The sequence below is a fragment of the Entelurus aequoreus genome, linkage group LG06 (assembly GCF_033978785.1).
Source record: "Entelurus aequoreus isolate RoL-2023_Sb linkage group LG06, RoL_Eaeq_v1.1, whole genome shotgun sequence".
Lineage (NCBI taxonomy): Eukaryota > Metazoa > Chordata > Actinopteri > Syngnathiformes > Syngnathidae > Entelurus > Entelurus aequoreus.
In genome coordinates this window covers 22,794,050-22,821,252 of record NC_084736.1, presented here as the reverse complement: position 1 = coordinate 22,821,252, position 27,203 = coordinate 22,794,050, and the positions used below count along the sequence as shown (strand labels likewise).

At 40.2% G+C, this 27,203-nt stretch overlaps 1 protein-coding gene across 2 annotated transcripts; it reads left to right on the top strand.

Moving 5' to 3' along the window:
* Positions 1–27: 27 nt before the first annotated feature.
* Positions 28–27,203, top strand: LOC133651990 (ras-related protein Rab-40C). Of its 2 annotated transcripts, XM_062050285.1 has the most exons (7): positions 28–279; positions 3,793–3,949; positions 13,736–13,796; positions 17,827–17,887; positions 17,968–18,045; positions 18,141–18,363; positions 21,467–27,203. In XM_062050285.1, exons 2-7 carry the CDS (start codon positions 3,808–3,810, stop codon positions 21,739–21,741), a joined length of 840 nt encoding a protein of 279 aa, XP_061906269.1. In that variant the 5' UTR covers positions 28–279; positions 3,793–3,807; the 3' UTR covers positions 21,742–27,203. The 2 variants fall into 2 exon arrangements, with proteins under 2 accessions (XP_061906269.1, XP_061906268.1); XM_062050284.1 differs by lacking the exon at positions 28–279 and having other exon boundaries at positions 3,560–3,949.

Below are 27,203 nucleotides of genomic sequence, written 5' to 3'. Positions count from 1 at the left end.
AGTAGTGATCTGTCAGGCGGCGGCAGAGGCGTCCCTGTTGTCGGCTTCTCTTCCAACACCATGCCTCGGAGGAGCGAACTAACATGGATGTCGCGGGCTGACACGGCGGAGCACACGCAGAGATTTGGACCGGCTGTATTAATCCTCCGCGGCGTTTTTTTCTCCACGACGAGTCCTCGGATGTAACGGAGGAAGGTTCCAATAATCTTTATACCCGGGATTGAGCACGAAAAGGCGGCCTCGGATCACGCAGACGCCGCTGGAAGTTGAGCTCACCAGGTTAGCATTTTGCTTGCTCGCTAGCCGTTAAACAGCTACGCGTGTTTTATTTAGCCGTTAACCCCAGCATGTAACCTGGGATAAATATGTCCAGTGACGGCGTCTTTAAATAATTTTTGTGCGCCTCCATGACGTTAGCAGCGGTCATCCGTGTTAGCATAGCCGCTTAGCTGGTTGGCTATTAGCTTGTTGTTCCCCTGCTAGCACTTTAGACCCTTTTAAGACAGCTTGTTTACAACTCTAGTATAATTAAGTTTGTAATGATTTATATTTCACATAGGTCTCACTAAAGCCTTGAGATTGTTTTGCCAGTGTTTGTAGGTCCCACAAAAGTATGTCCCATACTGCCACAAGATTCCTAGTTTGTCTTTCCCTGCAGAACACGGGTGTCCAAAGTACGGCACAGGGGCCATTTGCGGTTCGCAGCTTTGTTTTTATTGGCCCGTGACAAATTCAAAAGATAAACTAAGAAACATCTAGGATTTGAATATTACACAAAAAACTAGAATATGCCATTTTGAGAGAAATTGTGTGTAAATGCTGTAATGTGCAAAGAGCGGAAATGCACCAGACAAATTTAAAATGGTATTTAACATGCTAACAGATTGCGTCAAGTACCAAGTTATATGACTTTTAGGTGTTCAACCGGAAATTTAACTAAAAAAAGTTAGTATGCTAACTTTACCATGTGTCAAGTACCAAGTTATATACCGGTAACTCTAAGATGTCCGAATGTAAAAGTGGCAAAAAAAAGTTAGCATGTTATTCTTAGCATGTTGATTAGGGATGTCCGATAATATCAGGCTGCTGATATTATCGGCCGATAAATGCTTTAAATAAATGTAATATTCGGAAATTATCTGTATCAGTTTCATAATTATCGGTATCGGTTTCTAAAAGTAAAATGTATGACGTTTTAAAACGCTGCTGTGCACACGGACGTAGGGAGAGGTACAGAGTGCCAATAAACCTTAAAGGCATTTCCTGTGCGTGCGTTTTTGATTGATTGATTGAGACTTTTATTAGTAGGTTGCACAGTGAAGTACATATTCCGCCCAATTGACCACTAAATGGTAACACCCGAACAAGTTTTTCAACTTGTTTAAGTCGGGGTCCACTTAAATTGATTCATGATACAGATATATACTATCATATATACTATCATCATAATACAGTCATCACACAAGATAATCACATCGAATTATTTACATTATTTACAATCAGGGGTGTGCCGTCCGAGTCTCATAATATCTACCGGCTGTTCTCATCACGAATTAATGCAAGGCATACTTGGTCAACAGCCATACAGGTCACACTGAGGGTGACACTGTTACAAATATGCGCCACACTGTGAACCCACACCAAACAAGAATGACAAACACATTTCGGGAGAACATCCGCACCGTAACACAACATAAACACAACAGAACAAATACCCAGAATCCCTTGCAGTACTAACTCTTCCGGGACGCTACAATATACACCCCCGCTACCCCCTAAACGCCCCCCACCCCAACCCCGCCCACCTCAACCTCCTCATAGTCTCTCTCAGGGAGAGCATGTCCCAAATTCCAAGCTGCTGTTTGGATAGATAGATAGTACTTTATTGATTCCTTCAGGAGAGTTCCCTCAGGAAAATTAAAATTCCAGCAGCAGTGTACAGAATTGAGATCGAATTTAAAAAGTAAAAAGTAAATAATGGGGGTATAAATGGAAACAGAATAGAAAAATATTACAATAAGAATACAAATAAAAAGCAACAATGAGAATAAAAATATAACAGTAAAATAAGAATATAACAAGAGAAACTAGGCAGTAGTGACCATGTTATGAAAAAGTATTGCACTGTTATTGTTTTGAGGCTGTTAAATAAAAGTATGCACTTTGTGACTTCAATAATAAATATGGCAGTGCCTTGTTGGCATTTTTTTCCATAACTTGAGTTGATTAATTTTGGAAAACCTTGTTACATTGTTTAATGCATCCAGCGGGGCATCACAACAAAATTAGGCATAATAATGTGTTAATTCCACAACTGTATATATCGTATCGGTTGATATCGGTTTCGGTAATTAAGAGTTGGACAATATCGGATATCGGTAAAAAAGCCATTATCGGACATCTCTAATGTTGATAGTTAGCACATGTCAAATACCAAGTTATATGAGTATGAGGCATTTGGCTGTAAAATTGGCTAATTAAGTTAGCATTATATTGTTAGCATGCTATTAGTTAGCACTTGTCAAGTACCAAGTTATCGAGTCTGAGGCATTCGGCTGCAAAATTGGCAAAAAAAAGTTAGCAAGTTATTGTTAGCATGATAACATTTGCCAAGTACCAATTTATGAGTCCGAGGCGGTTGGTTGCAAATTTAGCTAAAAAAGTTAGCATACTATCGTTTAGCATGTGTCAAGTACCAAGTTATATGAGTCTGAGGCTGCAAAATTGGCAAAAAAAAAAAAGTTAGCATGTTATTGTTAGCATGCTAACATTTAGTACGTGTCAAGGACCAAGTTATATGAGTCTGAGGCATTCGGCTGCAAAATTGGCAAATAAAGTTCTAACATTTAGTATGTGTCAAGGACCAAGTTATATGAGTTTGAGGCGTTTGGCTGCAAAATTGGCTAAAAAAAGTTAGCATGCTAACATTTAACATGTGTCAAGGACCACGTTAAAAAAAAGTTAGCATACCAACATTTAGCATGTGTCAAGTACCAAGTTATATGAGTCTGAAGCATTCGGCTACAACATTGGCAAAAAATGTTACCATGTTATTGTTAGCATGCCAACATTTAGCATGTCAAGTACCAAGTTATATAAGTCTGAGGCGTTTGTCTGCAAAATTGGCAAAAAAAAGTTAGCATATTATTGTTAGTAATGCTTCCTGAGGCTGAGCCAATCAGTGGCCAAGATACTGAACAGCACGGTCTGATTGTTCTGGTCTCGTCTCGTGGACAATACTACTGTAGTATTGTCAGTTGTACTTCTTTTAGCCATTTTAATACCGGCAAATTAAAAGTGAAAGTGCCAATGATTGTCACACACACACTAGGTGTGGCGAAATTATTCTCTGCATTTGACCCATCACCCTTGATCACCTCCTGGGAGGTGAGGCGAGCAGTGGGCAGAACTCACAACCTACCGATCTTAATGTAGGGCACAATTATGTAGAATATTATTTGGTAGCTAAGATATGGATGTTGTGTTCAGATAGTTTTACATGTATGGATCCTTTTTGTATTGGTTTTAGTATCTTTAATGAACAAAATGTATCAAAGTGGTCCCCACATTCTTCATTTTTTATTTATGCAGTCCTCGCTGGAAAAGGTTTGGACACCCCTGTGTTAAGTCCTCATCCCAGATGAATTGTTGCTGGTCCGGTCCAGTTGTTTACACATGACACTGGACTGTGTAGCCAGCAGGTTCCTGCCCCCATGGACGTCTTTATTCTGGAGCAGGGTAGTGTTTGTGTCATTGTCATTTCCTCATCCTCGTCATCTCCACGTCCCGCAGGGCTCAGCTCATGCCATGGGCAGTCAGGGCAGCCCAGTGAAAAGCTACGACTACCTCCTCAAGTTCCTCCTGGTGGGGGACAGCGACGTGGGCAAAGGGGAGATCCTGGACAGCCTCCAGGACGGTTCGGCCGAGTCCCCGTACGCGTACAGCAGCGGTGAGTCGGCCTCGTCTCTTCCCGTCACATCTTTGGACCCTCAGCTCGTCCTGTTGTGTCATGCTTGCTCATCACAAACGTAATGAGAACAACACAAGGGACACTCTGTCCACGGCATCTAAACACACGCTGCTTTCACATGAATATATGGACATTGTTGTCAACCCAGCCAGTCCGCCCAGCTTTTTCCATGACCTCATCGGTGAACGACAGTTTTAGCTCATCTTCATGCTTTGTCACCGTGGAGGTGTACACAAATATTGCAGACGTCGTCACTTCATGATACAGTCTTTCCTGACTTTGTGTTTATTCTCAGTTGTCGTGTTTATTTACAGTTGGGTCATGCTGGTGGTTTTGGTAAGTAGGCGTCAAGAAAAGAACAATCCCTCAGGGTTATTATTAGGGCTGGGTGTTATTACGGCTGAAAACTATCACAATATTAAATGATAAATTATATATGGGTTATACTTGTATAGCGCTTTTCTACCTTCAAGGTACTCAAAGCGCTTTGACAGTATTTCCACATTCACCCATTCACACACACATTCACACACTGATGGTGGGAGCTGCCATGCAAGGCGCTAACCAGCAGCCATCAGGAGCAAGGGTGAAGTGTCTTGCTCAAGGACACAACGGACGTGACTAGGATGGTAGAAGGTGGGGATTGAACCCCAGTAACCAGCAACACTCCGATTGCTGGCACGGCCACTCTACCAACTTCGCCACGCCGTCCCATATATTGTAGGGCTGGGCGATATATCGAGTTTGTAAGATACATCGATATATTTTTAGACAAGATATGAATTAAGAAAATATAGATATAATTTATTTCACGTTAAAATTACCAAACACCGCTTATTTGTTGTGTTCCTTGTTCTCCCCCGCTCCCCCTATGGCCTATTAAACCCCTCCCCTTCCTCCTTCCAAGACTGCTTGCACGTATAAGAACATCCATGATTGGTTGGTTGTTTACGATGATGAGTCCCAATTGGTTAGAGACAGGCCAATCAGAGGCAAGATAGGGCGGGTCATCGAACCTGTTAGGGAAATCACAAAGTGCCTGCCTGCAAATGTATTTTTTTTATCTGAGTCTGATACATTTTGTATTATTTGCACAGCTATGTTATTTATTTTACGTAGAAAATTTCTATTTTATTTATGTTATGTAAATCTGTTTTTGTGTGTCTGTATGCGGAGTAAAACTATGGAACAAACTGGACTTACAACACAAGCAATGCCAAACTATTAATCAATTTAAACTATTATACAAACATGGGGTCTGGTTCAAATATAGAGATGAGGGTCTTTAATTTGACCTGCTGCTATACTCTGTCTCAAAGTGTTAACATGTGCTCAATGTTTCCTTACCATTATTGCTATGTTGTCTATTACCATTATTGCTATGTTGTCTATTACCATTGTTGGTATATTCATTATTCCTACATTGTTGATACAAATTATTGTTACAGTGTAATAATTATTGTTACCTGTGGTAATGCCACTATGATACAACATCTGTATTATAATCCTTGAACAAAGTAAGAATGAAACTCATGTGAATAATCACTGAATGGAGAACTGGGGGTGGGATTAAATCAATTATCTTCTTCCCACTCCCTTTCAGGCAAAACTGGACAATTATGCATTACATACTATACATTACCTTTTGCACTATATTCATTTATATTATTATGTGTTGTCAACTTTGTACCTTTTTATGTCATTGCCTGAAATAAATAAATAAATGAAATAAAAATAAAAATTAAATGAATCTGTATTACTTAAACAGTTTCTTTTCTGTGCTGTTATTACCCATCTTGACTAACTGGGTTAATAAAAGTGCCACTGACTGTTTACAGTACAGTTGTCATTCACTTCAATTTCACTGAATATCGCTCAAAAATGAATATCTTTATATGTATACTTTCAGCGAAAAATATATCGAGATTTATATCGAATATCGAGTTTAAGTAAAAATATATGGAGATATACCTGTACTTTTTCGTCCATATCGCCCAGCCCTACGATATTGGTGTTTTATATCTGTTGGTGGCGATTCATCCATGTTCTACCAAAAATTAAGAGGCATTATTTATTGTTGCACTCAAAGAACCATTTACAATTTATACATTACATTTATCTTGCCATAATCTAGGATTAGGTTAGAATAGTAGAGAAAGCTTTACTGACATAATATTAAATGCTTCATGATTTATGGTGGCCACTGTCTGTGCTTTAAGACAAATACAAGCATTAGCAAATACTAAAAACATTACTATGGCTGAAACTACACAGATAAACATGTAGCAGGTTGAGTTAAAGATAAAACACACATTTTAGCAATTTCTTACAAAATGTAGTTTTTCACTTGCATTAGTTTGCGCTACGTGTGTGGTTTTAACTCCGCTAATATTTGGCAAGAAGCCAACCGGCTATGTGTGCGTCTACGTATCTACATGTGCACAACAGGGGAGCTGAAACTCATTTTGCAGGTCTGGATGATTGTTATTTAAATGTTTTCCTTAAGTTTGAAGCAAAGATTGTGATACTTGAATCATGCCACCTTTTGTGAGGCATGTTTTAAAGCACTGCTTGCCGCGCAACGCTTCCGTGTTTACAAAGCGTCACCCTGATCGATAGTTTTGAAGCCCAATTACCTTCATATTTCGCTTCACGCACCCTCTTTATTAACCAGTAGAATTGCCTCTATTTGTAATTTTTCCTCTCCACACTGTTTCTCCTTGTGCGCTCTGAGTGTGCGCCCACTGACACACTAAACATGCCCCTCAGCTTTGTACGTCACACGTCAGCATGTGGTAAAAAAACAAATGTCATAAAAAAAAATACTAAGAGACACTAAAACACGTCAATTATATTTGTTTTAATCAGCCCCTTATATCATCCAGCAGGTATAAAATTATAAAATGATGTTGCTGAATAGATGATATGTCTAATATTTTTTATTTCTGACTGTTCAAAATGTTGATCAAAGTAAATATTTGAAGACGGAGGATGTCCAGCGCGAGCACTGATCCTGCCGCCGTGTGTACATGCAAACCTTTATCAGCGCCTACCTGTGTAACAATATATGTATTCTGATTTTTTCCCCGTTTGCAACCTTCGGTTTCGGTACAGAGGTGTATCCACATTGTATGCATTAAAAAACAAAAACAGTAAGTGTTTATTGCGTTTTGCATACTTTACAAATACAAGCTGTCATGAAGGCTGAAGTATTCGACACAAGACTGGCGATCCAGACATGCAGGGCAAGGCGAGGTGTGCATGACACCGCCACAAGCGTGCATCCCAGACTTTGACTTGCAGGAGTTGTGACTATTGATGGCGCTAAAAAGACAGAGCCTGAAGACACTCTTCCGTTGGCTCATGACACTTCCCGGTAAAATACGTAAACCAGGGGTGCCTGTAGACAAACTGCGGCCAGGGGGCCATTTGCGAATTTAATGGTCTGTTGCACAATGTAGAACTATAAGAAAGTAAAAATAGAAATAATGAGCAAAAAGTTTGCAAGAAAAAGTTGAAATGTTGATACTAATAACTAGTAACACAAAGATTTGTCTTTAATATATGTAAATTGAACTTTGTTAACCCACCACCACAAATAGATTGCAGTCCTGTGGGAAACACATGATGAATATTTATACAATATACATGATGAAACATTCCTTGTTAGGCTAATAGGGCAATGGAGCATTCGTTGTAATCATGGCTCCATTGGGAGCGAATAGCGTGAGAAAAGGTCCGGATGCTATTCTTGTTGTTGCCAGAGAGCGGAGAAGTGTCTTCATCAATTATAAAGTGCACAGAATGTCAACTCTTGGTGTCTTTTCCTTTGGCTAAGAAGCTTTGTGACCAAAGTAAATATTTGAAGAGGACAAATCAGGCCAGTAGAAGAAGACTGTGATTGGATTAAAGTGTGGTGATGAATGATCACACATTAAACGGTGCAAAAATAAGGAATACGTAAGAAATGCTTAATGAAGTGTAAGAAAATAGTGCAAAGTGTGAAAATGTAAACATAGACAAACCTGAGAAGAACTATTTTCTGTAGGTTTATTGCCAGGATGTTACACTGTGCTCTAAAGAGTGTGTGGTATTACCAGTATTGGTGGGGGACAAGCACCTTGCATTATTTACAGACTATGGTCCTTTTGCAAAAATCTAAAAAACTGCCATATTGTCTAGGTGACTTTTCCCCCTTTATCCACAATTTCTTCATTTTTACTCTCTTCTCACTCCATACATAGAATTTCCCGTGAGACAAAAAGATGGCGCAACCATACTTGACATTGGATACTGTTACCTGATTGGCTGTTAGCGTGTCACTCCCATCTATCATTGACCACTTCCTGTGTTGTTCGATTACCAGAAAGCGAGTGCCGTTGCTCATGCAAACCACCTTACTTTGCAACTTCTGCTTTCTTCCGACATATAAGGTAAAAAAATAATGAACATTTATTGAACACATTCTTTATTAATATCAATTAGGTGTCTATCGCCCAGCCCTACTCTGTGTATGATACGATTCTACGTGTATGACACTGGGTTCATGACACTACATGTATGACACTACTACATGATGTATGCCATTACTACCAGTATGATACTATGTGCATGACAATATTAACATGGATGACACTACTAGGGATGTAACAATAAATGAAATTATGATACGGAGGCTATGCTCGTGAGCTTAAATGCTAACATGAAAACAAGAGACATCTACTTTCCCCATTAAGAAACGGCGTATTCTAATCTAAACTTACATAAACACATTACTATCTAAGCAAATAGAATATTCAATTGTGCATATGTGACGGAGGTATTTTTACGATGCGTTTAAGGACCGCTGAGCAGAGTAGGATGCCACAACGCCCGCCAGAAATGATAAATAACAATTACAATAGGGCCTTTGCAGCTTTTTGCTGCTCCGGCCCTAATACTTATAATATTAGGGCTACTAATACTAATACTAATACTAATATTTTTTATTTATTTATTTATTTATTTTTCTTCTTAGTTTCTTTTCCTAATAAAGTTGTTTTAATCCCCCCCACACACACACACACACGTGTAAAGCGACTTTGGGTATTTAGAAAAGCGCTATATAAATCCCAGGTATTATTATTATTATTATTAATATTTGCTTTTATTAGTTTTTTACTTTTCATTTAAATTCATAAAATTGCCTCAGTACTAGGGGTGTAACGGTACACAAATATTTCGGTTCGGTATGTACCTCGGTTTAGAGGTCACGGTTCGGTTCATTTTCGGTACAGTAAGAAAACAACAAAATATACATTTTTTGGTTGTTTATTTACCAAATTTGCAAAAAATGACATAACATACATATACACACAGGGTCCATTGCCAGGGTTAATGTGGTCAACATATATAAAATAAAAACTAAATAAGATAAGGCTCAGAATGGTTTCTTAACAAAACCTTTCTACATATAAAGTGCTTTTTTTGATTGATTGATTGAGACTTTTATTAGTAGATTGCACAGTAAAGTACATATTCCGTACAATTGACCACTAAATGGTAACACCAGAATAAGTTTTTCAACTTGTTTAAGTCGGGGTCCACGTTAATCAACATTAAACTGCCTCAAGTTGTTGCTCAGATTAAATAAAATGACAGAACTTTTCTTCTACATATAAAAAGTGCAACATTAAACAGTTTCATCATGCTTAATTTATTACAGCATTTGGGAAGCATGTAGTTGATTTTTATTATGTAAATGTTATATTTTTATCAACATGTGATAGCAGGGACCTTGCCATTCAAAACTAGGCTGCTCCATTACTAATGATTTATGTAACTATAGCTGAAAAAATAGTACAATAGCAATAGGAGAGACTATTCATCCCTGAACACCATGGAGTTCATGTAGGCTTAATGATGCAGTTACATTATTGTATCAACTATCAGAGACAGCTTCAGGAAACTCTTCATTTAACATAATGTCCTTTTTTGCTGCTTCAACACAGCTCAATCAACACAGAAAAAGGTAAAGTGAAATAACAGACAGACAGGGCTTTGCTGTCCGTAACACACACACACACACACACACCGCAAAATGAGCTAACGTTACGCTAAAAGCGAATTAGCCTTCACCTCAAGCCAGGACTGCGAACGAGCTGAGCTGCCTTTTATATTTCTAGAACGTCAACGGGCTCATAGTGATGTTACTAGTAGTTGACTGGGAGGTGTTTATTATAATTTGGGGAGAGTCCGCTGCATTATACTTACCTGCTAAACACCTACATGCTCATCACGACGAGCACTGACTCCATGCGCTCTGATACGCACTGCTGATTGGCTGTTCCCGCTTTGTATGTAACCAATCAGATGGTTGTGTGGGTGGGACAATGGCGCGCTAATAGCAACTGATTCTCCAGTGTCATGAAGCCTCCGCTGGGCTAAAGTGCTAAGCTAATTCCATTGCACAGATGGAGAGTGCTGCGGAGTGCTGACAGAGACATAGGCAGTAGAAGCGGAGCAGCTTGTTAAGACTTTAGCTTTGGCGGCTACTTAATATGTTCGTGTGGAAACTTGTTCGGTAAACCTCCGAACCGAACCTAAACCCCTGTACCGAAACGGTTCTATACAAATACACGTACCGTTACACCCCTACTCAGTACAAAACTATATTTAGGACAAAAAAAGCTCAGCCATTAAAACAAATCAAATACTCAGACTAAAACACTATCAGTGAAGCGTAAGAAAAACAAAACACGCAAAATAGTGGCTCTCAACATTGTGTCTATTTATTTTGGTTATTTGAAAAAATAACTTGGTCAAAAGTGTATGAATAAGTACTTTTTGAGCGCATTCGAAAATACCGCAATGATAATCCTAATCGTGATTATAGGTGTATGTCACCACACGTATGACTTGGTTGTGCAATTGGTGACAATCGGTGACAAAGGCTGATCACAGCAGACGCCACACAAATCAACATCCATCCTTGAGCAAGTCACGCTCTGCTCTCCCGGAACAGAAGTGATCAGAGCTGCTATCGATCATGGCGTGAGGCCAACAGCAGTCGGGGTGCAAGAAGCACTCTCTCTCCATCTGTGCAATGAAATTAGCTCAGCACTTTAGCCAAGGGAGGCTTCATGACACTGGAGAATCAGTTGCTATTAGCGCGCCAGCCTTGGAAAGTGGGCAGCAACTCCTGTAGCACTATACAACACGTTCCCAGCACAGGAAGAGACTTGATTAGTTATTTAAGTATGTCCTTTGACAACCATGCTTGCTCTTGGCCTCCAAGAAATATGGTATGGCCTTCTAGCAGTTTTCACTCTCATGAAGCTGAAAGTAGAAGTCATACGGCAGCGCTTCACTCGTTTAGCCTGAGGGAGTTACCAGCCATGTGAAAAGCTCAGAAAGCAGTTGAGGAACATGTCTGGACACGTAACGGCAGGTGTAGTCAGACGGGTTTTGTGCCGTTAAACCTTACACCTAACAATGAACTTATTATTAGACGTGATAAAAACGGAAAGGTCCTGGTTGGACCATTGTATGCTACTTCTAACCTTTTCCTTGAATCTTCTATTGCAAGGGGTGTCCAAAGTGCAGCCTGCAGCAAATATTTTAAAGGCGCATTCTGAAAATACATTTTAAAAATAACATAAAAAAGTGGAATAAAAGAGCAAACAAGTGAAATGGAACAGTAACAAGTTACAATGCTGGCTCTAATAATGCAATGACTCATTAAAGCTGGAAAAAATAGTAATGAATCAAAATCAATGTTGTTATGATTTATTGACCTATTCAAGGCTCCAATTACTTTAGATCAGGGGTGTCCAAAGTGCGGCCCGGGGGCCATTTGCGGCCCGCAGCTAATTGTTTACCGGCCCGCCACACATTCTGGAAATACTATTGTAAAAATAAAAAAAGAACATTAAAAAAAGTGGAATGAGGTGAAATCTAATGAGAAAAAGTCGCAATGTTGACACAAAAGCTGCCATGCAGGCTGTTTTTTTTTTTTCTTTTGTCTTTCTTAATTTTTCTTTTTTTGCCATTGCTCAAAAAATAAAAATAATGACAAAAAATCTATGTTATAATGAATTATTTTCAGAGCTCCAATTACTTCAAATATTTCACTTTAAAATGTTTTATGTGGTAAATATTGCATATATTGTGTAGTAGCCATATAAAAACATCAAAGTTTTCTTTGACAAAAGCGCATAAAACAAACAAAATAATAGTTCCAGCATAAAATCGACAGATATATCTGAAGTTGATCTCGTAACTTAAGTGTTAAAAGTAAAAGAAAAACCTAATAAAAATGTATCACTTTATGAGTGGGGCACCTTTTGGATCCCAAATATATTAAATTATTTTTTATTTATCTTTTCACTGTGATTACTCAAAAATATGAAATAATTAAAATCAATGGTGTCCTGCATTATTGATCTTTTAGGGCTCTAATTACTAAATACTGCATATTTCAGTTTTACTATAAAAAAACTAAGTTGTTTTTGACAGAAAAGCCATAAAACATTTTTTTTAATTTGTATTACTTTATATCAACTTGAATTTGATATAGAGATTTACTGTAAGCGTTTAACAATTTAAAAAAAAAAAATAATCTGACTTATTTTTAACATTTTAATGACTGAGACCCTTTATGGTCCCCGGGACCCCTAAAGGTAAAATAAATAAAAAAAATGCATATAGTTTGTTATGGTTTAAAAATGAAAAATATCAAAATGGCCCCCACATGCTTTAATTTTTCCGTGTGCGGCCCTCAGTGGAAAAAGTTTGGACACCCCTGCTTTAGATCAACGATTCCACTTTGAAATATTTGAAAGGAAAATATTGCATATTTTGTGTGTTTGCCGTAAAACAAACAAACAAACAAACAAATCGATTAAAAACATAAAAAAATAATGTAAACTTATGATAAACGGATAGATCTGAAGTTGAACTGCAGGTTTAAGGGTTGGAAGTAGAATTTAAAAATAATATATATTTATTTTTAACACTATGAGTGTTACCCTCTTGGATCCCCAAGAATTTAGTAAGATTTTTTTAAAGGCTCCAATTACTTCACATCAAATATTCCACTTTAAAAACATTTGGGGGAATATTGCATATTTTATGTTTTTGCCATAAAAAAACTAGTTTCTTTGACATAAAATAAATGATTTTTATATATATATACATAACTTATGACTGACAAAAACGGCATTTACAATTTAAAAAAAAAATTCATATCGACAGATAAACCTGTAGTTGATCTAGAGATTTAGAATTGAATAATAAAACAATTACAAATGACTTATTTTTCACATTCTTATGGCTGAGACCCTTTGGGTCCTTGGACCGAACTTGGGGGTAGCCCTAAAGTTTAAAAAAAAATCTATATATTGTATTGGTTTTAAAAATGAAAAATATCAGAATGGTCTCCGCATGCTTTAAGTTGACACTGTGCGGCCCTCAGTGGGGAAAGTTTGGACACCCTTGTTCTATTGCTTCATCTATCATCATGAGTAGTGCTCACTAAAGGTCTGATTAACTTTAATAAATACAAGAGATGATCCAAAACATCCCATAAGAACAACGTTATGTGTTAGATCACCAGAGCTCAAAGATTCATTACTATTCATGAATATTCCAAATCTGTTCTGTCTTACACGCTTTAGCTTCACCAGCTAGTTATGACATTATGTGGTGCCTTGTGGGTAAATTCCCTCTTCTTTAGTTCAATGAAAGGTTACAACCAATAACGTTCCTCTCCTTTTGTCCATGCAGGCATCGACTATAAGACCACCACCATCCTTTTGGATGGGAGGAGGGTGAAGCTGGAGCTTTGGTGAGTTCCTCTAACCCAGTGGTTCTTAACTATTTTCTCTCTCATGCCCCCCCTAAGGGACAGAATATTGTTCACGCCCCCTGAAGTTAATGTTTTTTTATTTGTAATTGTCAATATAGTTATTTATTAACACTAAAGATGCTATTACCTCTCACTCACCCTTTACCCCGTCACCTCACGCCACCAAGGGGCCCTCACCCCACTATTTAAGAAGCACTGCATTAAAGAGGCCGTGTGAAACTTGCTCACAGTTAATTTTTTGGGGGACATAATTGTTTCACATGAAGTGAATGTTTAAATATTTTATTTATTTATCTATCTGTATGTGTCAAGATATACGCTGTTACCTCTCACGCTACCCACTATTTGAGAAGCACTGATCGAGCCTCTTAGTGAATACTTCTTTCTCCTTGCAGCAGGAGCAGACATATTGGATTTACATCTTTAAGAACCATGTCTAACTAGCACCGCATGTCCTTCCATGCCTCATACACACGTCCAGTAGAGGGGCTGAGTGTGAAATGTGTTTAGTAGAAATAGGGTGGAAAGAGCCAGCGCCTGCTTGTTCCCCCAGGGAGGGAAGTTTTGCTGAAGAATCCTTTTGATTTATGCTGCTTCAGGCTTTCCTCCGCCGTGTCGCTGCGCTTTTTCTGTCCATTTTTCGCTTCGCGCACACCGTTCCCCACCAATGTGTGCTGCCGCTACTCGTCGTTGTCGTGACTCATCCCACTCAGATGCAGGTGCCACAGAAAAGCTAGAGGTGTGTTATTTCCCATGGGGACATGTACCTTCGTGAGTTTTAACCCGAGATTTCCTCTTGATACGTAACGGCTGTTGAACGGCAACACCCCGAACCTGTCGAGCTTTGCCGTCCATCAGTGGCATCAGTGACGGCACTGACTTTAATTAAGGAAAAGACGACAGTTTTACCTTGTAGAACGACTACCATATTTTCCAGACGCCGCACCCACAAATTTATTTTATTTTTATTTTATTTTTTTCCCATATATTAGCCGCACCAGACTATAAACTGCAGATATACACTATATTGCCAAAAGTATTTGGCCACCCATCCAAATGATCAGAATCAGGTGTCCTAATCACTTGGCCCGGCCACAGGTGTATACAATCAAGCACTTAGGCATGGAGACTGTTTCTACAAACATTTGTGAAAGAATGGGCCGCTCTCAGGAGCTCAGTGATTTCCAGCATGGAACTGTCATAGGATGCCACCTGTGCAACAAATCCAGTCGTGAAATTTCCTCGCTAAATATTCCAAAATAAACATTCGGCTTCATTATAAGAAAATGGAAGCGTTTGGGAATAACAGCAACTCAGCCACCAATTGGTAGGCCACGTAAACTGAGAGAGGGGTCAGCGGATGCTGAAGCGCATAGTGCAAAGACTTTCTGCACAGTCAGTTGCTACAGAGCTCCAAACTTCATGTGACCTTCCAATTAGCCCACGCACAGTACGCAGAGAGCTTCATGGAATGGGTTTCCATGGCCGAGCAGCTGTATCTAAGCCATACATCACCAAGTCTAATGCAAAGCGTCGGATGCAGTGGTGTAAAGCACGTCGCCACTGGACTCTAGAGCAGTGGAGACGCGTTTTCTGGAGTGATGAATCACGCTTTTCCATCTGGCAATCTGATGGACGAGTCTGGGTTTGGAGGTTGCCAGGAGAACGGTACATTTCGGACTGCATTGTGCCGAGTGTGAAATTTGGTGGAGGAGGAATTATGGTGTGGGGTTGTTTTTCAGGAGTTGGGCTTGACCCCTAAGTTCCAGTGAAAGGAACTTTGAATGCTCCAGGATACCAAAACATTTTGGACAATTCCATGCTCCCAACCTTGTGGGAACAGTTTGGAACGGGTCCCTTCCTCTTCCAACATGACTGTGCACCAGTGCACAAAGCAAGGTCCATAAAGACATGGATGACGGAGTCTGGTGTGGATGAACTTGACTGGCCTGCACAGAGTCCTAACCTGAACCCGATAGAACACCTTTGGAATGAATTAGAACAGAGACTGAGAGCCAGGCATTCTCGACCAACATCAGTGTGTGACCTCACCATTGCACTTTTGGAAGAATGGTCGAAAATTCCTATAAGAGTTGAAGCTGTAATAGCTGCAAAAGGTGGACAGACATATTATTGAACCCTATGGGTTAGGAATGGGATGGCACTTCAAGTTCATATGTCAGTCAAGGCAAGTGGCCAAATACTTTTGGCAATATAGTGTATATGTCGTGAAATTAGTTATTTACACAGAAATGTTTATTAACATACCTTAATTGTTTCCAAAACCAAACTGTGTCTGTAAAACAGCAGTAAAGCGGCTGATCAAACAAAACAGAAGTCATGGTCATGGACCCACTAGCTGCGGAAGCTAGCTCTCCAAACAGCTAAACAGACTCCATAGGTCCACGGTGATGTTTTGGTGAATTTACGAAACTGAAACGATACAAAAAGAATGCCACTGTAAGTTAATAATACGAACAAAGACACTCGTAAATGTGTTAGCATATTAGCTAATGCTAACAACGTGAGCTTCATTGCATTATAACAGCACATACAAATATGCATGAAAACACTCCTAGAGACAACACACATGGGACGGTTTAGTAAGTAAGAATTGTTTGAGTTATACTGTAAAACTTACAAACATTGCTTGGAGTGATGAATCAAGAATCCATATGAGTAGAAACGCTATGGGCAATTCAAAAGACGGAACGGCACTTGTATTTCCGGTTGGAAGCTCATTCTAAACAAAAGGGCAATGCAGCACCTGCAGTGAGTGAACTCGTCCAAAAGATAGCGCCAAAGCACAAACAATAACACACCATTTCAGTGTCTTTGCTTTTTTATTTTTTAAACTATTGGCATTATGGCCATAAGCAAAGAAAAATCCATAAATTAGCCGCACCGTTTTATAAGCCGAAGGGTTCAAAGCGTAAGAAAAGGTAGTGGTTTATAGTCCAGAATTTATGGTACTTTATTTTTCTATTTGTAGCATGCCACAACACAATAGTTGCATCATCTCTGGCGAGCGTTGTACACACACTTCATTCAACTCCCGCAAACTACTCAACTGCTTCCTGGTCGCGTATAAACTGCTATTGGACACAGGCCCTCAAAAAGCTGCGTGAAAATTGTGGGGGATGGAGTTTTCCTCACACCTGTAAATGTAATTAAAATCCATGAAAAAGATAACGCTTTCGTTTTGAAGAGGCTGTATAAATCCAACTTGTACGCTAGTCGTCATGGTGATGTAGTATGTGTATGTAGGCTACAACAGCGTCTTCTTCCTGACTAGATTTGAACAATAATCTGTAGATAAAACTTTTTTCACTTGTTATTATAACCACCCTGATGTTATTTGTGATGTTAAGAGTTGTGTTTAGGCTCAGACAGGTGTTTGTGTGTGTGCTTGCCTGAGTGAGCTTGACAGCTGACATACAAAAACATATTTTCTATTCAAAAGTGACATAGTTCAATGATGACCAGCTGAAAAGTCTGTGCCCCCAAAACATGGGCGATAGCGCGGTCGACTTCCGGTGTGGTCGCACTCTCATAAGAAAACAACTGGTGTGCATTTTGATTTTTGAAAGTTAATACAGAGTGGCATTATGGCCCTTTTATCCTCAACTGAATGGATGTTTCTAGGTGTCTCAATTGAAGCCATCAGAATAGATGTTATAGTTTTCTGAGAATGTAAATTAAGTATTGTTGACGGTTTTTAAAGTGATTTAGAGGTAGAATCGATTGCTCCCATTAGCTGCATTGCTAGCCACCAAGAACCTTTAGTTTCCTTGGCTCTCAAAGGATAGTGAACGATAGACAAAATTCCAACAAAAGTGAAGTTCCCCTTTTAAGAGTTTCTTCACCAAGAGTGCACACCTTGGATGAAGGCACACATTGACAGACTTATTTTTGCGCAGCTTTTTGGAAGAATAGAACCCTAAATGCGGTCATTGGGATCTTCCATCACCTTCCAGTTGCCTTGATGTCTTCTTCTTGTGCTCTTCAGGGACACGTCAGGACAGGGGAGGTTCTGCACTATCTTCCGCTCCTACTCCCGCGGAGCACAGGTGAGCGGCATGCCACTGATAGCTTAGAAACCTTAGTGTTCCAAAGGTTCTAGAACGTGTTATGTTCTGTCTTCCTGCAGGGCATCCTGCTCGTGTACGACATCACCAACCGCTGGTCTTTTGATGGCATTGACAGGTGGATACGGGAGATTGATGAGGTGAGTGCAGCCATGCAGTAACGTTTTGTTGAGATGTCATACGGCGTGTATTAAGTCTGATGTTAATGAACCCCTTCTGATTGTTCCACCGTCAGCATGCGCCCGGCGTGCCTCGCATCCTGGTGGGAAACCGGCTCCACCTGGCCTTCAAGCGGCAGGTGCCCACCGAGCAGGCTCGGGCCTACGCCGAGAAGAACGGCATGACCTTCTTCGAAGTGAGCCCGCTGTGCAACTTCAACGTCATCGAGTCCTTCACGGAGCTGTCGCGCATTGTCCTGATGAGACATGGCATGGAGAAGTTCTGGAAGCCCAACCGAGGTGCGTGTCAGGTGCAGGGATGGGTACCACTCTCATTTGAACCGATACAGTACCAATTCCTGGTATCTGGGAATCGATACTGGTACTTAATGGTATCAATTTTCAGTACTTTTGTGTGTTATTAAATATGTTTTTTGCTAATATAATCAATTTTGTTATTGAAGCATTAAAAAATAGCTGATTATAATAATGTGTAGTGTATAGTTTATGGGATGTTGGCTAGTCAGTTCAGTCTTTGCTGTCAGGTCTTTTGTTGCGCCCTAAAAAGTGTTAATACTGTAAGTATTGTAGTGAAGTGAATTATATTTATATAGCGCTTTTTCTCTGATGACTCCAAGCACTTTACATTAAAGGGGAACTGCATTTTTGGGGAATTTTGCCTATCGTTAATAATATTTATGAGAGACAAGAAGACAAAAGTTGTTTTTTTTGTCCGCTTTCTAACATATAAAACATAAAAACCGGCTACTTTTAGGTGGCTAGCAATGCTATCACTTTAAAAATGCATTCAAAAACCGTCAACAATACTTAATTTACGTCCCGTAACCCTTATAATAATCAAGCTGTATAGACATTGTTATTGTTAGAGCAAACACTGAGGAACTATCGTAGTAACACATCGGCATGCTTCGGTATTAGCCGTCAAAGCTAACTACGGCAAAAGATAAGTTGACTTCTACAACAACACAAAACGCATTTGAGTTTGTAATGCACAACACAATGTGATACGACACCAATCTGTACTGCTTGAAAAACATGAACAATCATATTACAATATCTGTAAAGTATTATCCCACATTTCATGTTTTGTTACTTTGTACACAGCTAGCCAGACAGCGTATGTACTGTAGTTGTACTAACATGCATGACGTGCTGCGTGTATCATGGTAAATATTAAAGTGACTTGTCTGGTCCAGCTGGCCGGGGAAGTTTCCTGTTGATTTTGGGTAAGCAATCCATTTATGTCAAAATAGTTTGGCTCCAAGTTCCATGTTTACAGCCTCAAAATCGCTTTTATCCCCCTCTCCTGGTTTCTGTCTGCTCCAACGTCTCACTCTTTCTTCGTGCTCGCATCTATAAGCAGCAGTATATTTAGCTTCAAAAAGAAGGTTGTGAATCCTCATTTGTCCAAAAATAGTTGTCTTTGTTGTCTGTTACCAAGTCTGCCATGATTAGAAAACACACTCACTCGTGTTTGATTCCAGACGTAGGAACACACATGTTGTCAGAAGTCAGAAGTGCGCTGCTATGGAAACAGAAATCAAAGCGCGAAATAAATCAGTCCCGGAAATTATTAAAATGATGAAAATACGGTAAATATTGTACATATTACATATTGGTATATGAACGTGTCTGTTACTACAGTGTTTTTCAACCACTGTGTTGCGGCACACTTGTGTGCCGTGAGATACAGCCTGGTGTGCCGTGGAAGATTATCTAATTTCACCTATTTGGGTTATAAATATTTTTTGCAAACCAGTAATTATTGTCTGCAAATGATGTGTTGTTGTTGAGTGTCGGGGCTGTCTAGAGCTCGGCAGAGTAACCGTGTAATACTCTTCCATATCAGTAGGTGGCAGTCGGTAGCTAATTGCTTTGTAGATGTGGGAAACAGCGGCGGGGTGCAGGTAAAAAATGTGTCTAATGCTTAAACCAAAAATAAACAAAAGGTGAGTGTCCCTAAGAAAAGGCATTGAAGCTTAGGGAAGGCTATGCAGAACAAAACGAAAACTGAACTGGCTACAAAGTAAACAAAAACATAATGCTGGACGACAGCAAAGACTTACTGTGGAGCAAAGACGGCGTCCACAATGTACATCCGAACATGACATGACAATCAATGTCCCCACAAAGAAGGATAAAAACAACTGAAATATTTTCGATTGCTAAAACTAAGTAGATGCGGGAAATATCGCTCAAAGGAAGACATGAAACTGCTACAGGAAAATACCAAAAAAAGAGAAAAAGCCACCAAAATAGGAGCGCAAGACAAGAAGTAAAACACTACACTCAGGAAAACAGCAAAAAACTCAAAATAAGTCATGGCGTGATGTGATAGGTCATGACAGTACACCTACTTTGAGACAATAACTAAATTGATGCATGCTTGGTTATGGTTTAAAGTCATATCCAACAATTGCGACAACGTCTTTTTACTGTCAACTGAGTTTCGTTTTTTAATGATTTCTGCTCGTGGTGTGCCTCCGGATTTTTTCACAGCAAAAAATGTGCCTCGGCTCAAAAAAGGTTGAAAAACACTGTGTTACTACATCATATATAGACTTGCAGTGTGTATAAAAAACATTGATGGAGGGTTTTGAAGTAATTTTAGAGGGCTTTGATGGCTGCAACTGTGACTGCATCTTTCAAGCGTTTGTATCATCTTTAAAATCCCCCAAAAAAGACATGTGTCTTCTTGTCTCTCAGAATGATTGTGAACGATAAGCCAAATTTAAAAAAAATTTGCATTTTCCCATTAAGTAACCCATTATCTACCTTTACATCAGTGTGGGTGGCACTGGGAGAAAGGTGGACTAAGTGTCTTGCCCAAGGACACAACAGCAATTATGACGACGGCGGAAGCTGGATTCGAACCAGGATCCCTCAAGTTTCTGGCCGAATGCTCTACCGTCTGACTGTACTAACTATGCACAAGCTGTTTGATTGTAACATGCATCTCAGTTATAGTTTTGATTAACACATTTGAAAGTGCTGAAATTGCCATGTAAAATCGATAATGCTAATCAGTAGCATGTCAATAGAAAAGCCAATGTGTATTAGCATCAGGCTAGCGCCTTACTTAACTCGTGTTGAAGAGTTTCTCTGTCAATTGCTGTGTTGGCATTTAAAATTGCAACGCTATCTAGAGGTAGTTTGGCTGAGTCCGCTCTCAGTGCTGCTGGAGTGATTGCCAAGTGCCAAAGTGCGACCGGGCATGACGTCACGCACACGTAACGTAGCATTGTTGGATTTTATGTCAATTGGTGCCTTTTAGCACCGGTGGGATTCGGTCGGTGCCAAAAAAGGGCCGTATTTGGTACCCATCGCTTAGTGATTTCACAATAAACAAAAACGTCACCTGACTAACGATTCTGTTCTCCAGTCTTCAGCCTTCAGGATCTCTGCTGCCGAGCCATCGTGTCGTGCACGCCGGTCCACCTCATCGACAAGCTCCCGCTTCCCGTGGCCATAAAGTCCCACCTCAAGTCCTTCTCCATGGCCAACGGCATGAACGCCGTCATGATGCACGGACGCTCCTACTCCCTGGCCAACCCCGCCGGCGGCTCCAAGGGCAACAGCCTGAAGCGCTCCAAGTCCATCCGTCCACCGCAAAGCCCCCCGCAGAACTGCACGCGCAACAACTGCAAGATGTCCTAACTTCCCCCTTTCCCCTGCGGACGATGACGAGACCCTGCGGCGTTCGCCGGGATGCAGGAGGGCGTGAAGTGTAGGGAAGTGGCGCACCCCTCGACCCTCGGAATGACGTGCCGCTCCCACCATGCCCCAACCATTCAGATCCTTGCCAGGGGGCGTGGCCAAGGGGCCCGTCGCAGAGAAGAAGTGAAACATTTGAGTGTCCCGCTGCTACTTAACGAGTCAGATGAGAGAGACTGGCGCTGTCCACTTGTACAGACGTGTGTACGCTCATTGTGTGTCTGCATCGCAAACCTTTTTCATCTGCTTTCTAAAAGTCAATAAGCTAAAAGTCCTCGCACACAAGCACACTCCACCGCCTCTTTGGGTTGGCCTTTGAATTGATGCTGCACAAGAGGTTTAAACCCCGCCCCCAACACCTCTTCCTGACTAGTGACTCTTTACTAGCCCTCCTCAGTAGTGGTGACCAGTAAGAAGGGGTCCACTCTTTGAGGTTCCTTTTTTTTTTTGTTCCACGCATCACCGCCTACTTTCAAGTGGGATGGCTTGTTGCCATGGACACCAGCCACTGCTACAATACATGACTCATCTATTTCTTGGTTTCTGGCTTGGCACAAGTCAAGGGAAAGAAAGTTTCCCTGGTTTTTCCTTTAACTGTATTTGATCTCCTCATACACTTTGGCTTGCCTACTAGTACTATGAATACTAGTAATGTCTACGGATGTTCTCGTTCATCCAGGTCGTTGTATTCCCAGGGCGTGTAACCAATCTTAACTGGATTGTTTTGGGTTTTCTAAAACTGAATCGAATGCCAACGTGGGTTTTCCGACTCATTTTGGGCTGTTAATGGTCGTTCCACAGCGATTGAGGGGAATTTATTGTCGGTATTGACAGTAGGGTTGCTCTTTTTGCATCTCAACAGTTTTAACCATCCTTGCCCAGGCTCACCCTCCTTGTGTCGGAGTATAGATAGTTGATGTTTTGGCACCAGCTGCTAGACTGGGTCTGACCGATCTAAGCCTATGAGCATGAACTGATTAAGCCTACTTGGATGACAGGCTAAACGTTTTCTGAAACAAACCAAACAGTCCATTGTGATCGTTTGAACGCCCTGAGAATACTATTAGTAATTCTACTACATGCTAGTAATACATGCACTGAGCCCCGATGCCGCATTTGGCCCCTTTCCCCTCCTGATATGTCTGAAGTTTCTCAGGTGGTTTCTGAGACGGAGGTTAAAAAGGTAGTTTTAGCACAAACAAGCAGCAGGAAGTTGTTCTTTTTTAGGGGTCTCGTTTTGAGTGTGGAGGTGGGTGTTGGCGTGTAAACAAACAGGAAGAGTTGTCGCACCAGTGCACTTTGGAACCACAATAAACAGGATAGGATAGACTTTATTCATCCCACCGTGGGGAAATGATGTGGTTGCAAAACAATAGGTAAACAAAGGACATTAAAGAGCAGTGAGCTACGCAACCAGCTGCCACTTCAGTGGCGCCATTTCTACGTACAGCTACAACGAAAAAACAAAGGAGCAATAAATAAATCATATCGCACACATACTAAAACACAATTTCAACACCAACGTAGTGTTACTAGTAGACACAATCCCGTATTTATTAGGGGTGCGAATCTTTCGTCACCTAACGATTAAATTCCGATTCTTGGGAATCAATTGTCATTTCAAACCGATTCTCGCACTGTATTATTTGGTATAATAATTATAAAGAAAAACGTTTTTCAAAACAGGTTACAGGATATAAAAAGCTTTAATCGATTTTAGTTTAGATACGGATGAACAGGAATCGTGATTCAGATAAAAATCTATATTTTTGTGCACCCAAAGTATTTATGTTCCTCTCCAAACGCCGACCATCAACAGTATTCTCTGCTAAACTCCAACGCTGCTTTCAAAGCACAATCTTGACAACTGTTTTTTATGGCGTTCATGTTTTTAATCTGCCAACGAGCCCATCTGCTTATTAGTGCGCCGCCAAAACTATTTGCTAAATGTTTATATCGGAGGGGCATGACTCACTGTACCCGCGATCGCGTTGAAACTGCCCTCGTTACGCCATCCGCTCGTGTTGGACAGCTGCGGTCCAGCTGTTCCTGCGAAACACATCTATCTCCTGACACACGACTGCGAGGAAAACTGGCTCTTTTCATTGGAAGATGTTGCTGCATAACTATGTGTGTGTGTGGCATTCATGGACGGTTGCGTGTTGCATTTGTGTTGTGTCAGGGGTGCCCAAACCTTTTTCCCCCAAGGGCCAAAGTGAAAATGTGCTACTGGTTTTTTACCATGCAACAGCACCATGTGTGAGGAATTTAGCCTCATACCGCCATACATGAATATTAGTCGGTAGAGACTGTCAGATTCAATAGATGGCAACTAATTGTCCTGTAAATGGAATCTATAGATTTTCTGTTAAAAAAAATTAACTCGCAGCTCAGTTAACAGATTTTAACCATAAAATGTACAGTGGTTTTGACTAGGGGTGTCAAATTAGTTTTTTTTTCGGTTGAATCGCGATTTTTATTTGTTACAATTTTTAATTTAAAGAAAAAATCAATTGAAAATATTTAGCTTTTTTTTAAATGTCCTGTCCAGCGACTCAGGTAAATCATATTGTTGATGTAGATGATCATATCTGCTGCACAAATTTACTTTAGAAAAGAGAAGTGTTGGATACTTCTCTTGTTGCCTTATTTGTATTTGACTTTATTAAATGTTTGAGTAGAATTTTTTTAATCAAAACCTGTTTTCTTTTAAGTAATATAAACATTTATCAGAGCCTATTTTATGGAGGAATGTAGTTCATCATAGAACTGGCACCCACTTAATATTGATTTTGAATCGAGAATGGATTCTGAATCGAATCGTGCGGTGCCCAATGATTCCCAGCCCTAGTTTTGACGTTAAATTACTGAAAATTGAAAAACTCTACCAATGTTGTTTTTACATAAAAAATCTGGTGACTGAGCTACCAGTTGTTTTTTTTACCGTAAACATTTACAGACGTTTTTTTTGTTTGTTTTTTACAGTGCATTACTGTGAATTGAAAAACAATACCACTGCTATTTTGACCGTAATTTTCTGTCGACTGAGCTGCTACTTTTTTTTTTACTGCAAAATCTGTGTTCCTTGTTTTTACAGTGCATTACTGTAAATGGAAAAATGGTACCACTGGTCCTTATACGGTAGATTCCAGCGACTTGTCTCCCAGGTTTTTACCGTAAAATCTTATTATTTTTATTTGTATTTTTAATTTTTTTCGTGTAGTCTAGCATACATGCTATCAATGCTCGTGCAGCTTGGTAGCCACCCAAATAAAATGAGCCGACGGGCCCCGCTTTGGGCATTCCTCACTTAGGTGCCTGTTGAGTCCGTTTTGAGAGCCTAGCAGTGAAACTGCTGAAATGATTCAGGTGTCGGCACAATAAAATTTACATTTTGATGCGTTCAGGGCGCCACTGGAAATGGCAGATGTTGCATCCAGGTGTCATCTGCTGCATGGGAATGCGATGGCGCTGCTTTCACGGCACGTCTTCTGATGCCGCCCCCGCACGTCGTCACATGATTCAGTGCTGCTGAATAATAGATGCTCTTCTCATAGATCTCAGGAGGGCCTCATCAGTGCGCTGCAGCTCCTCGCTCCTCTTTCATCCTCCAGCATCTTCCTCCCCTCTTTCCCTCTGCCATGTTTCCTTCCACGCCACCGCACGTTGTTCTCGCCTCTTTTTCCATCGGTTTGTTTTTTCAGAGGCTCCCCTTCCTCAGCGTGTCTTTCCTCTGTGTTTTTGATGCCGTGCCACTTCGACTTCTATCTGGCTCTCAAACATTTGTCACCACCTCAGAAAACACTTGGCTCTCTATGAACCACCATAATGACCAGCATTAAAACACAGTAGCGTAGTAAGGCTGAATATTCGTTAAAAACAAGGCATAAGTTTTATTTAACAAGTATATTTAATATGTTTGCCTACTGTAACATTACACACAACGCACAAAAAACAGTACAGTACATTTTTACAAACTTTGTGGGCCTTCCACTAGATACATGGAGCCCACTTGTCACAGTTTGAGAATCACTGTTCTATCTCACTTGGCCAAATCACCTTTTTAGTGTCTTTTAACCCCCTAAATTACATTAACTTTGATGTTTTCAGAGATTTACTTGTGTTTTTTCAAGCCTCCAGACACACATGGCTTATTTGTATCCCCAAACATTCTCCACACTGCAGCCCTGTGGCTCGTGCGGTTACATTTTGGAGCCGATCAGACCTTTTTTTTCTCTGCTTCATGTTTTCACAAGACAACTTGTAGATTTTGTTTCTAGCAACACTCCTGTTGGGAATGTGTTTCCTTCCTTCCTGCGCCAGCCACTACTTTTCCACTCGCTGCTCTCCGCAAAGTGGCCACACATACCATCGACCAAAGCATGCATCATAAAAAAAAAACAAAAAAACATCCAAATGATTTGAATTTGTTTTTTGTATATCCCGCATGATATGTTTAACAATCTGGATTGAGTGTAGGGTATAAACCACAGTAGAGAAGGGATTCATACGGTCCATTTCCTGTGTTGATTTTGCGTGAGAGGACGTGGGGGTCAGGGGGTTAATCATTTTGCAATGCAGTCTGCTGAAATGATGGAAAGTGCCACTCTACATAGCAAAGTTGTAATTGCCCATAAAACACATTTTAAGATATTCAACACTCTACTGCCGTCTGGCGGCTAAAGTGGATAGTGCATCGCCCTAATTTGTCACGTTTCATGTGTCAGGTCAACCGCGACGAATGGGGCCATATGAATCCCCTTCCCACTATACAACCGCAAATGGAACTAATGCTTGTGCCACTTACTGGGGGTCTTTTGCACAAAAATGGGCTTTAATGTATTTCAGCTTTCTTTTTTAAGGGACGTTGTGATGATAAACTCTATGAAAAAAAAAAACAAGACGTGCGTCGTCTCAGTTGGAAAATGAATTTGGGTCTTTGTTGTTGACAAGAATTCCAGAAGAACTCTGATGACGACCAAGAAAACTTTTTGTTGTTGTTACTGTCCACAGTCATGGACTCAAACATGTAATTGTGTTTTCATTTTTCTTTTTTTTGCTGTTAAATCTTCCTCTGTGGTTTTTTTTACTCAGCTGAGATTCTAAATTATTTTGTTGACAAGGAGAGAAAGAAGATTCAGGACCCTTTCAGGGAAGCAGGGTGATATCGCCTGTTGGGCGTGTGCAGAGGATCAGTGTTGTGAGATTTATAACAGAGACTTAGAACCACACTCAAGTGAAACACTATTTTTGGGTCCAAAGCTGCTGAGGTGTGAATGTGTCTGTGTGGCTGAGAAATAAGCTGAAATGTTTCTTTTTCTTTTCTTTTTTTAAATTATTGATTGTACAGTTTCAATGCTGTGAGTGTTTGAAGGGAGACTTTTTCACAATAAAACAATTGAATG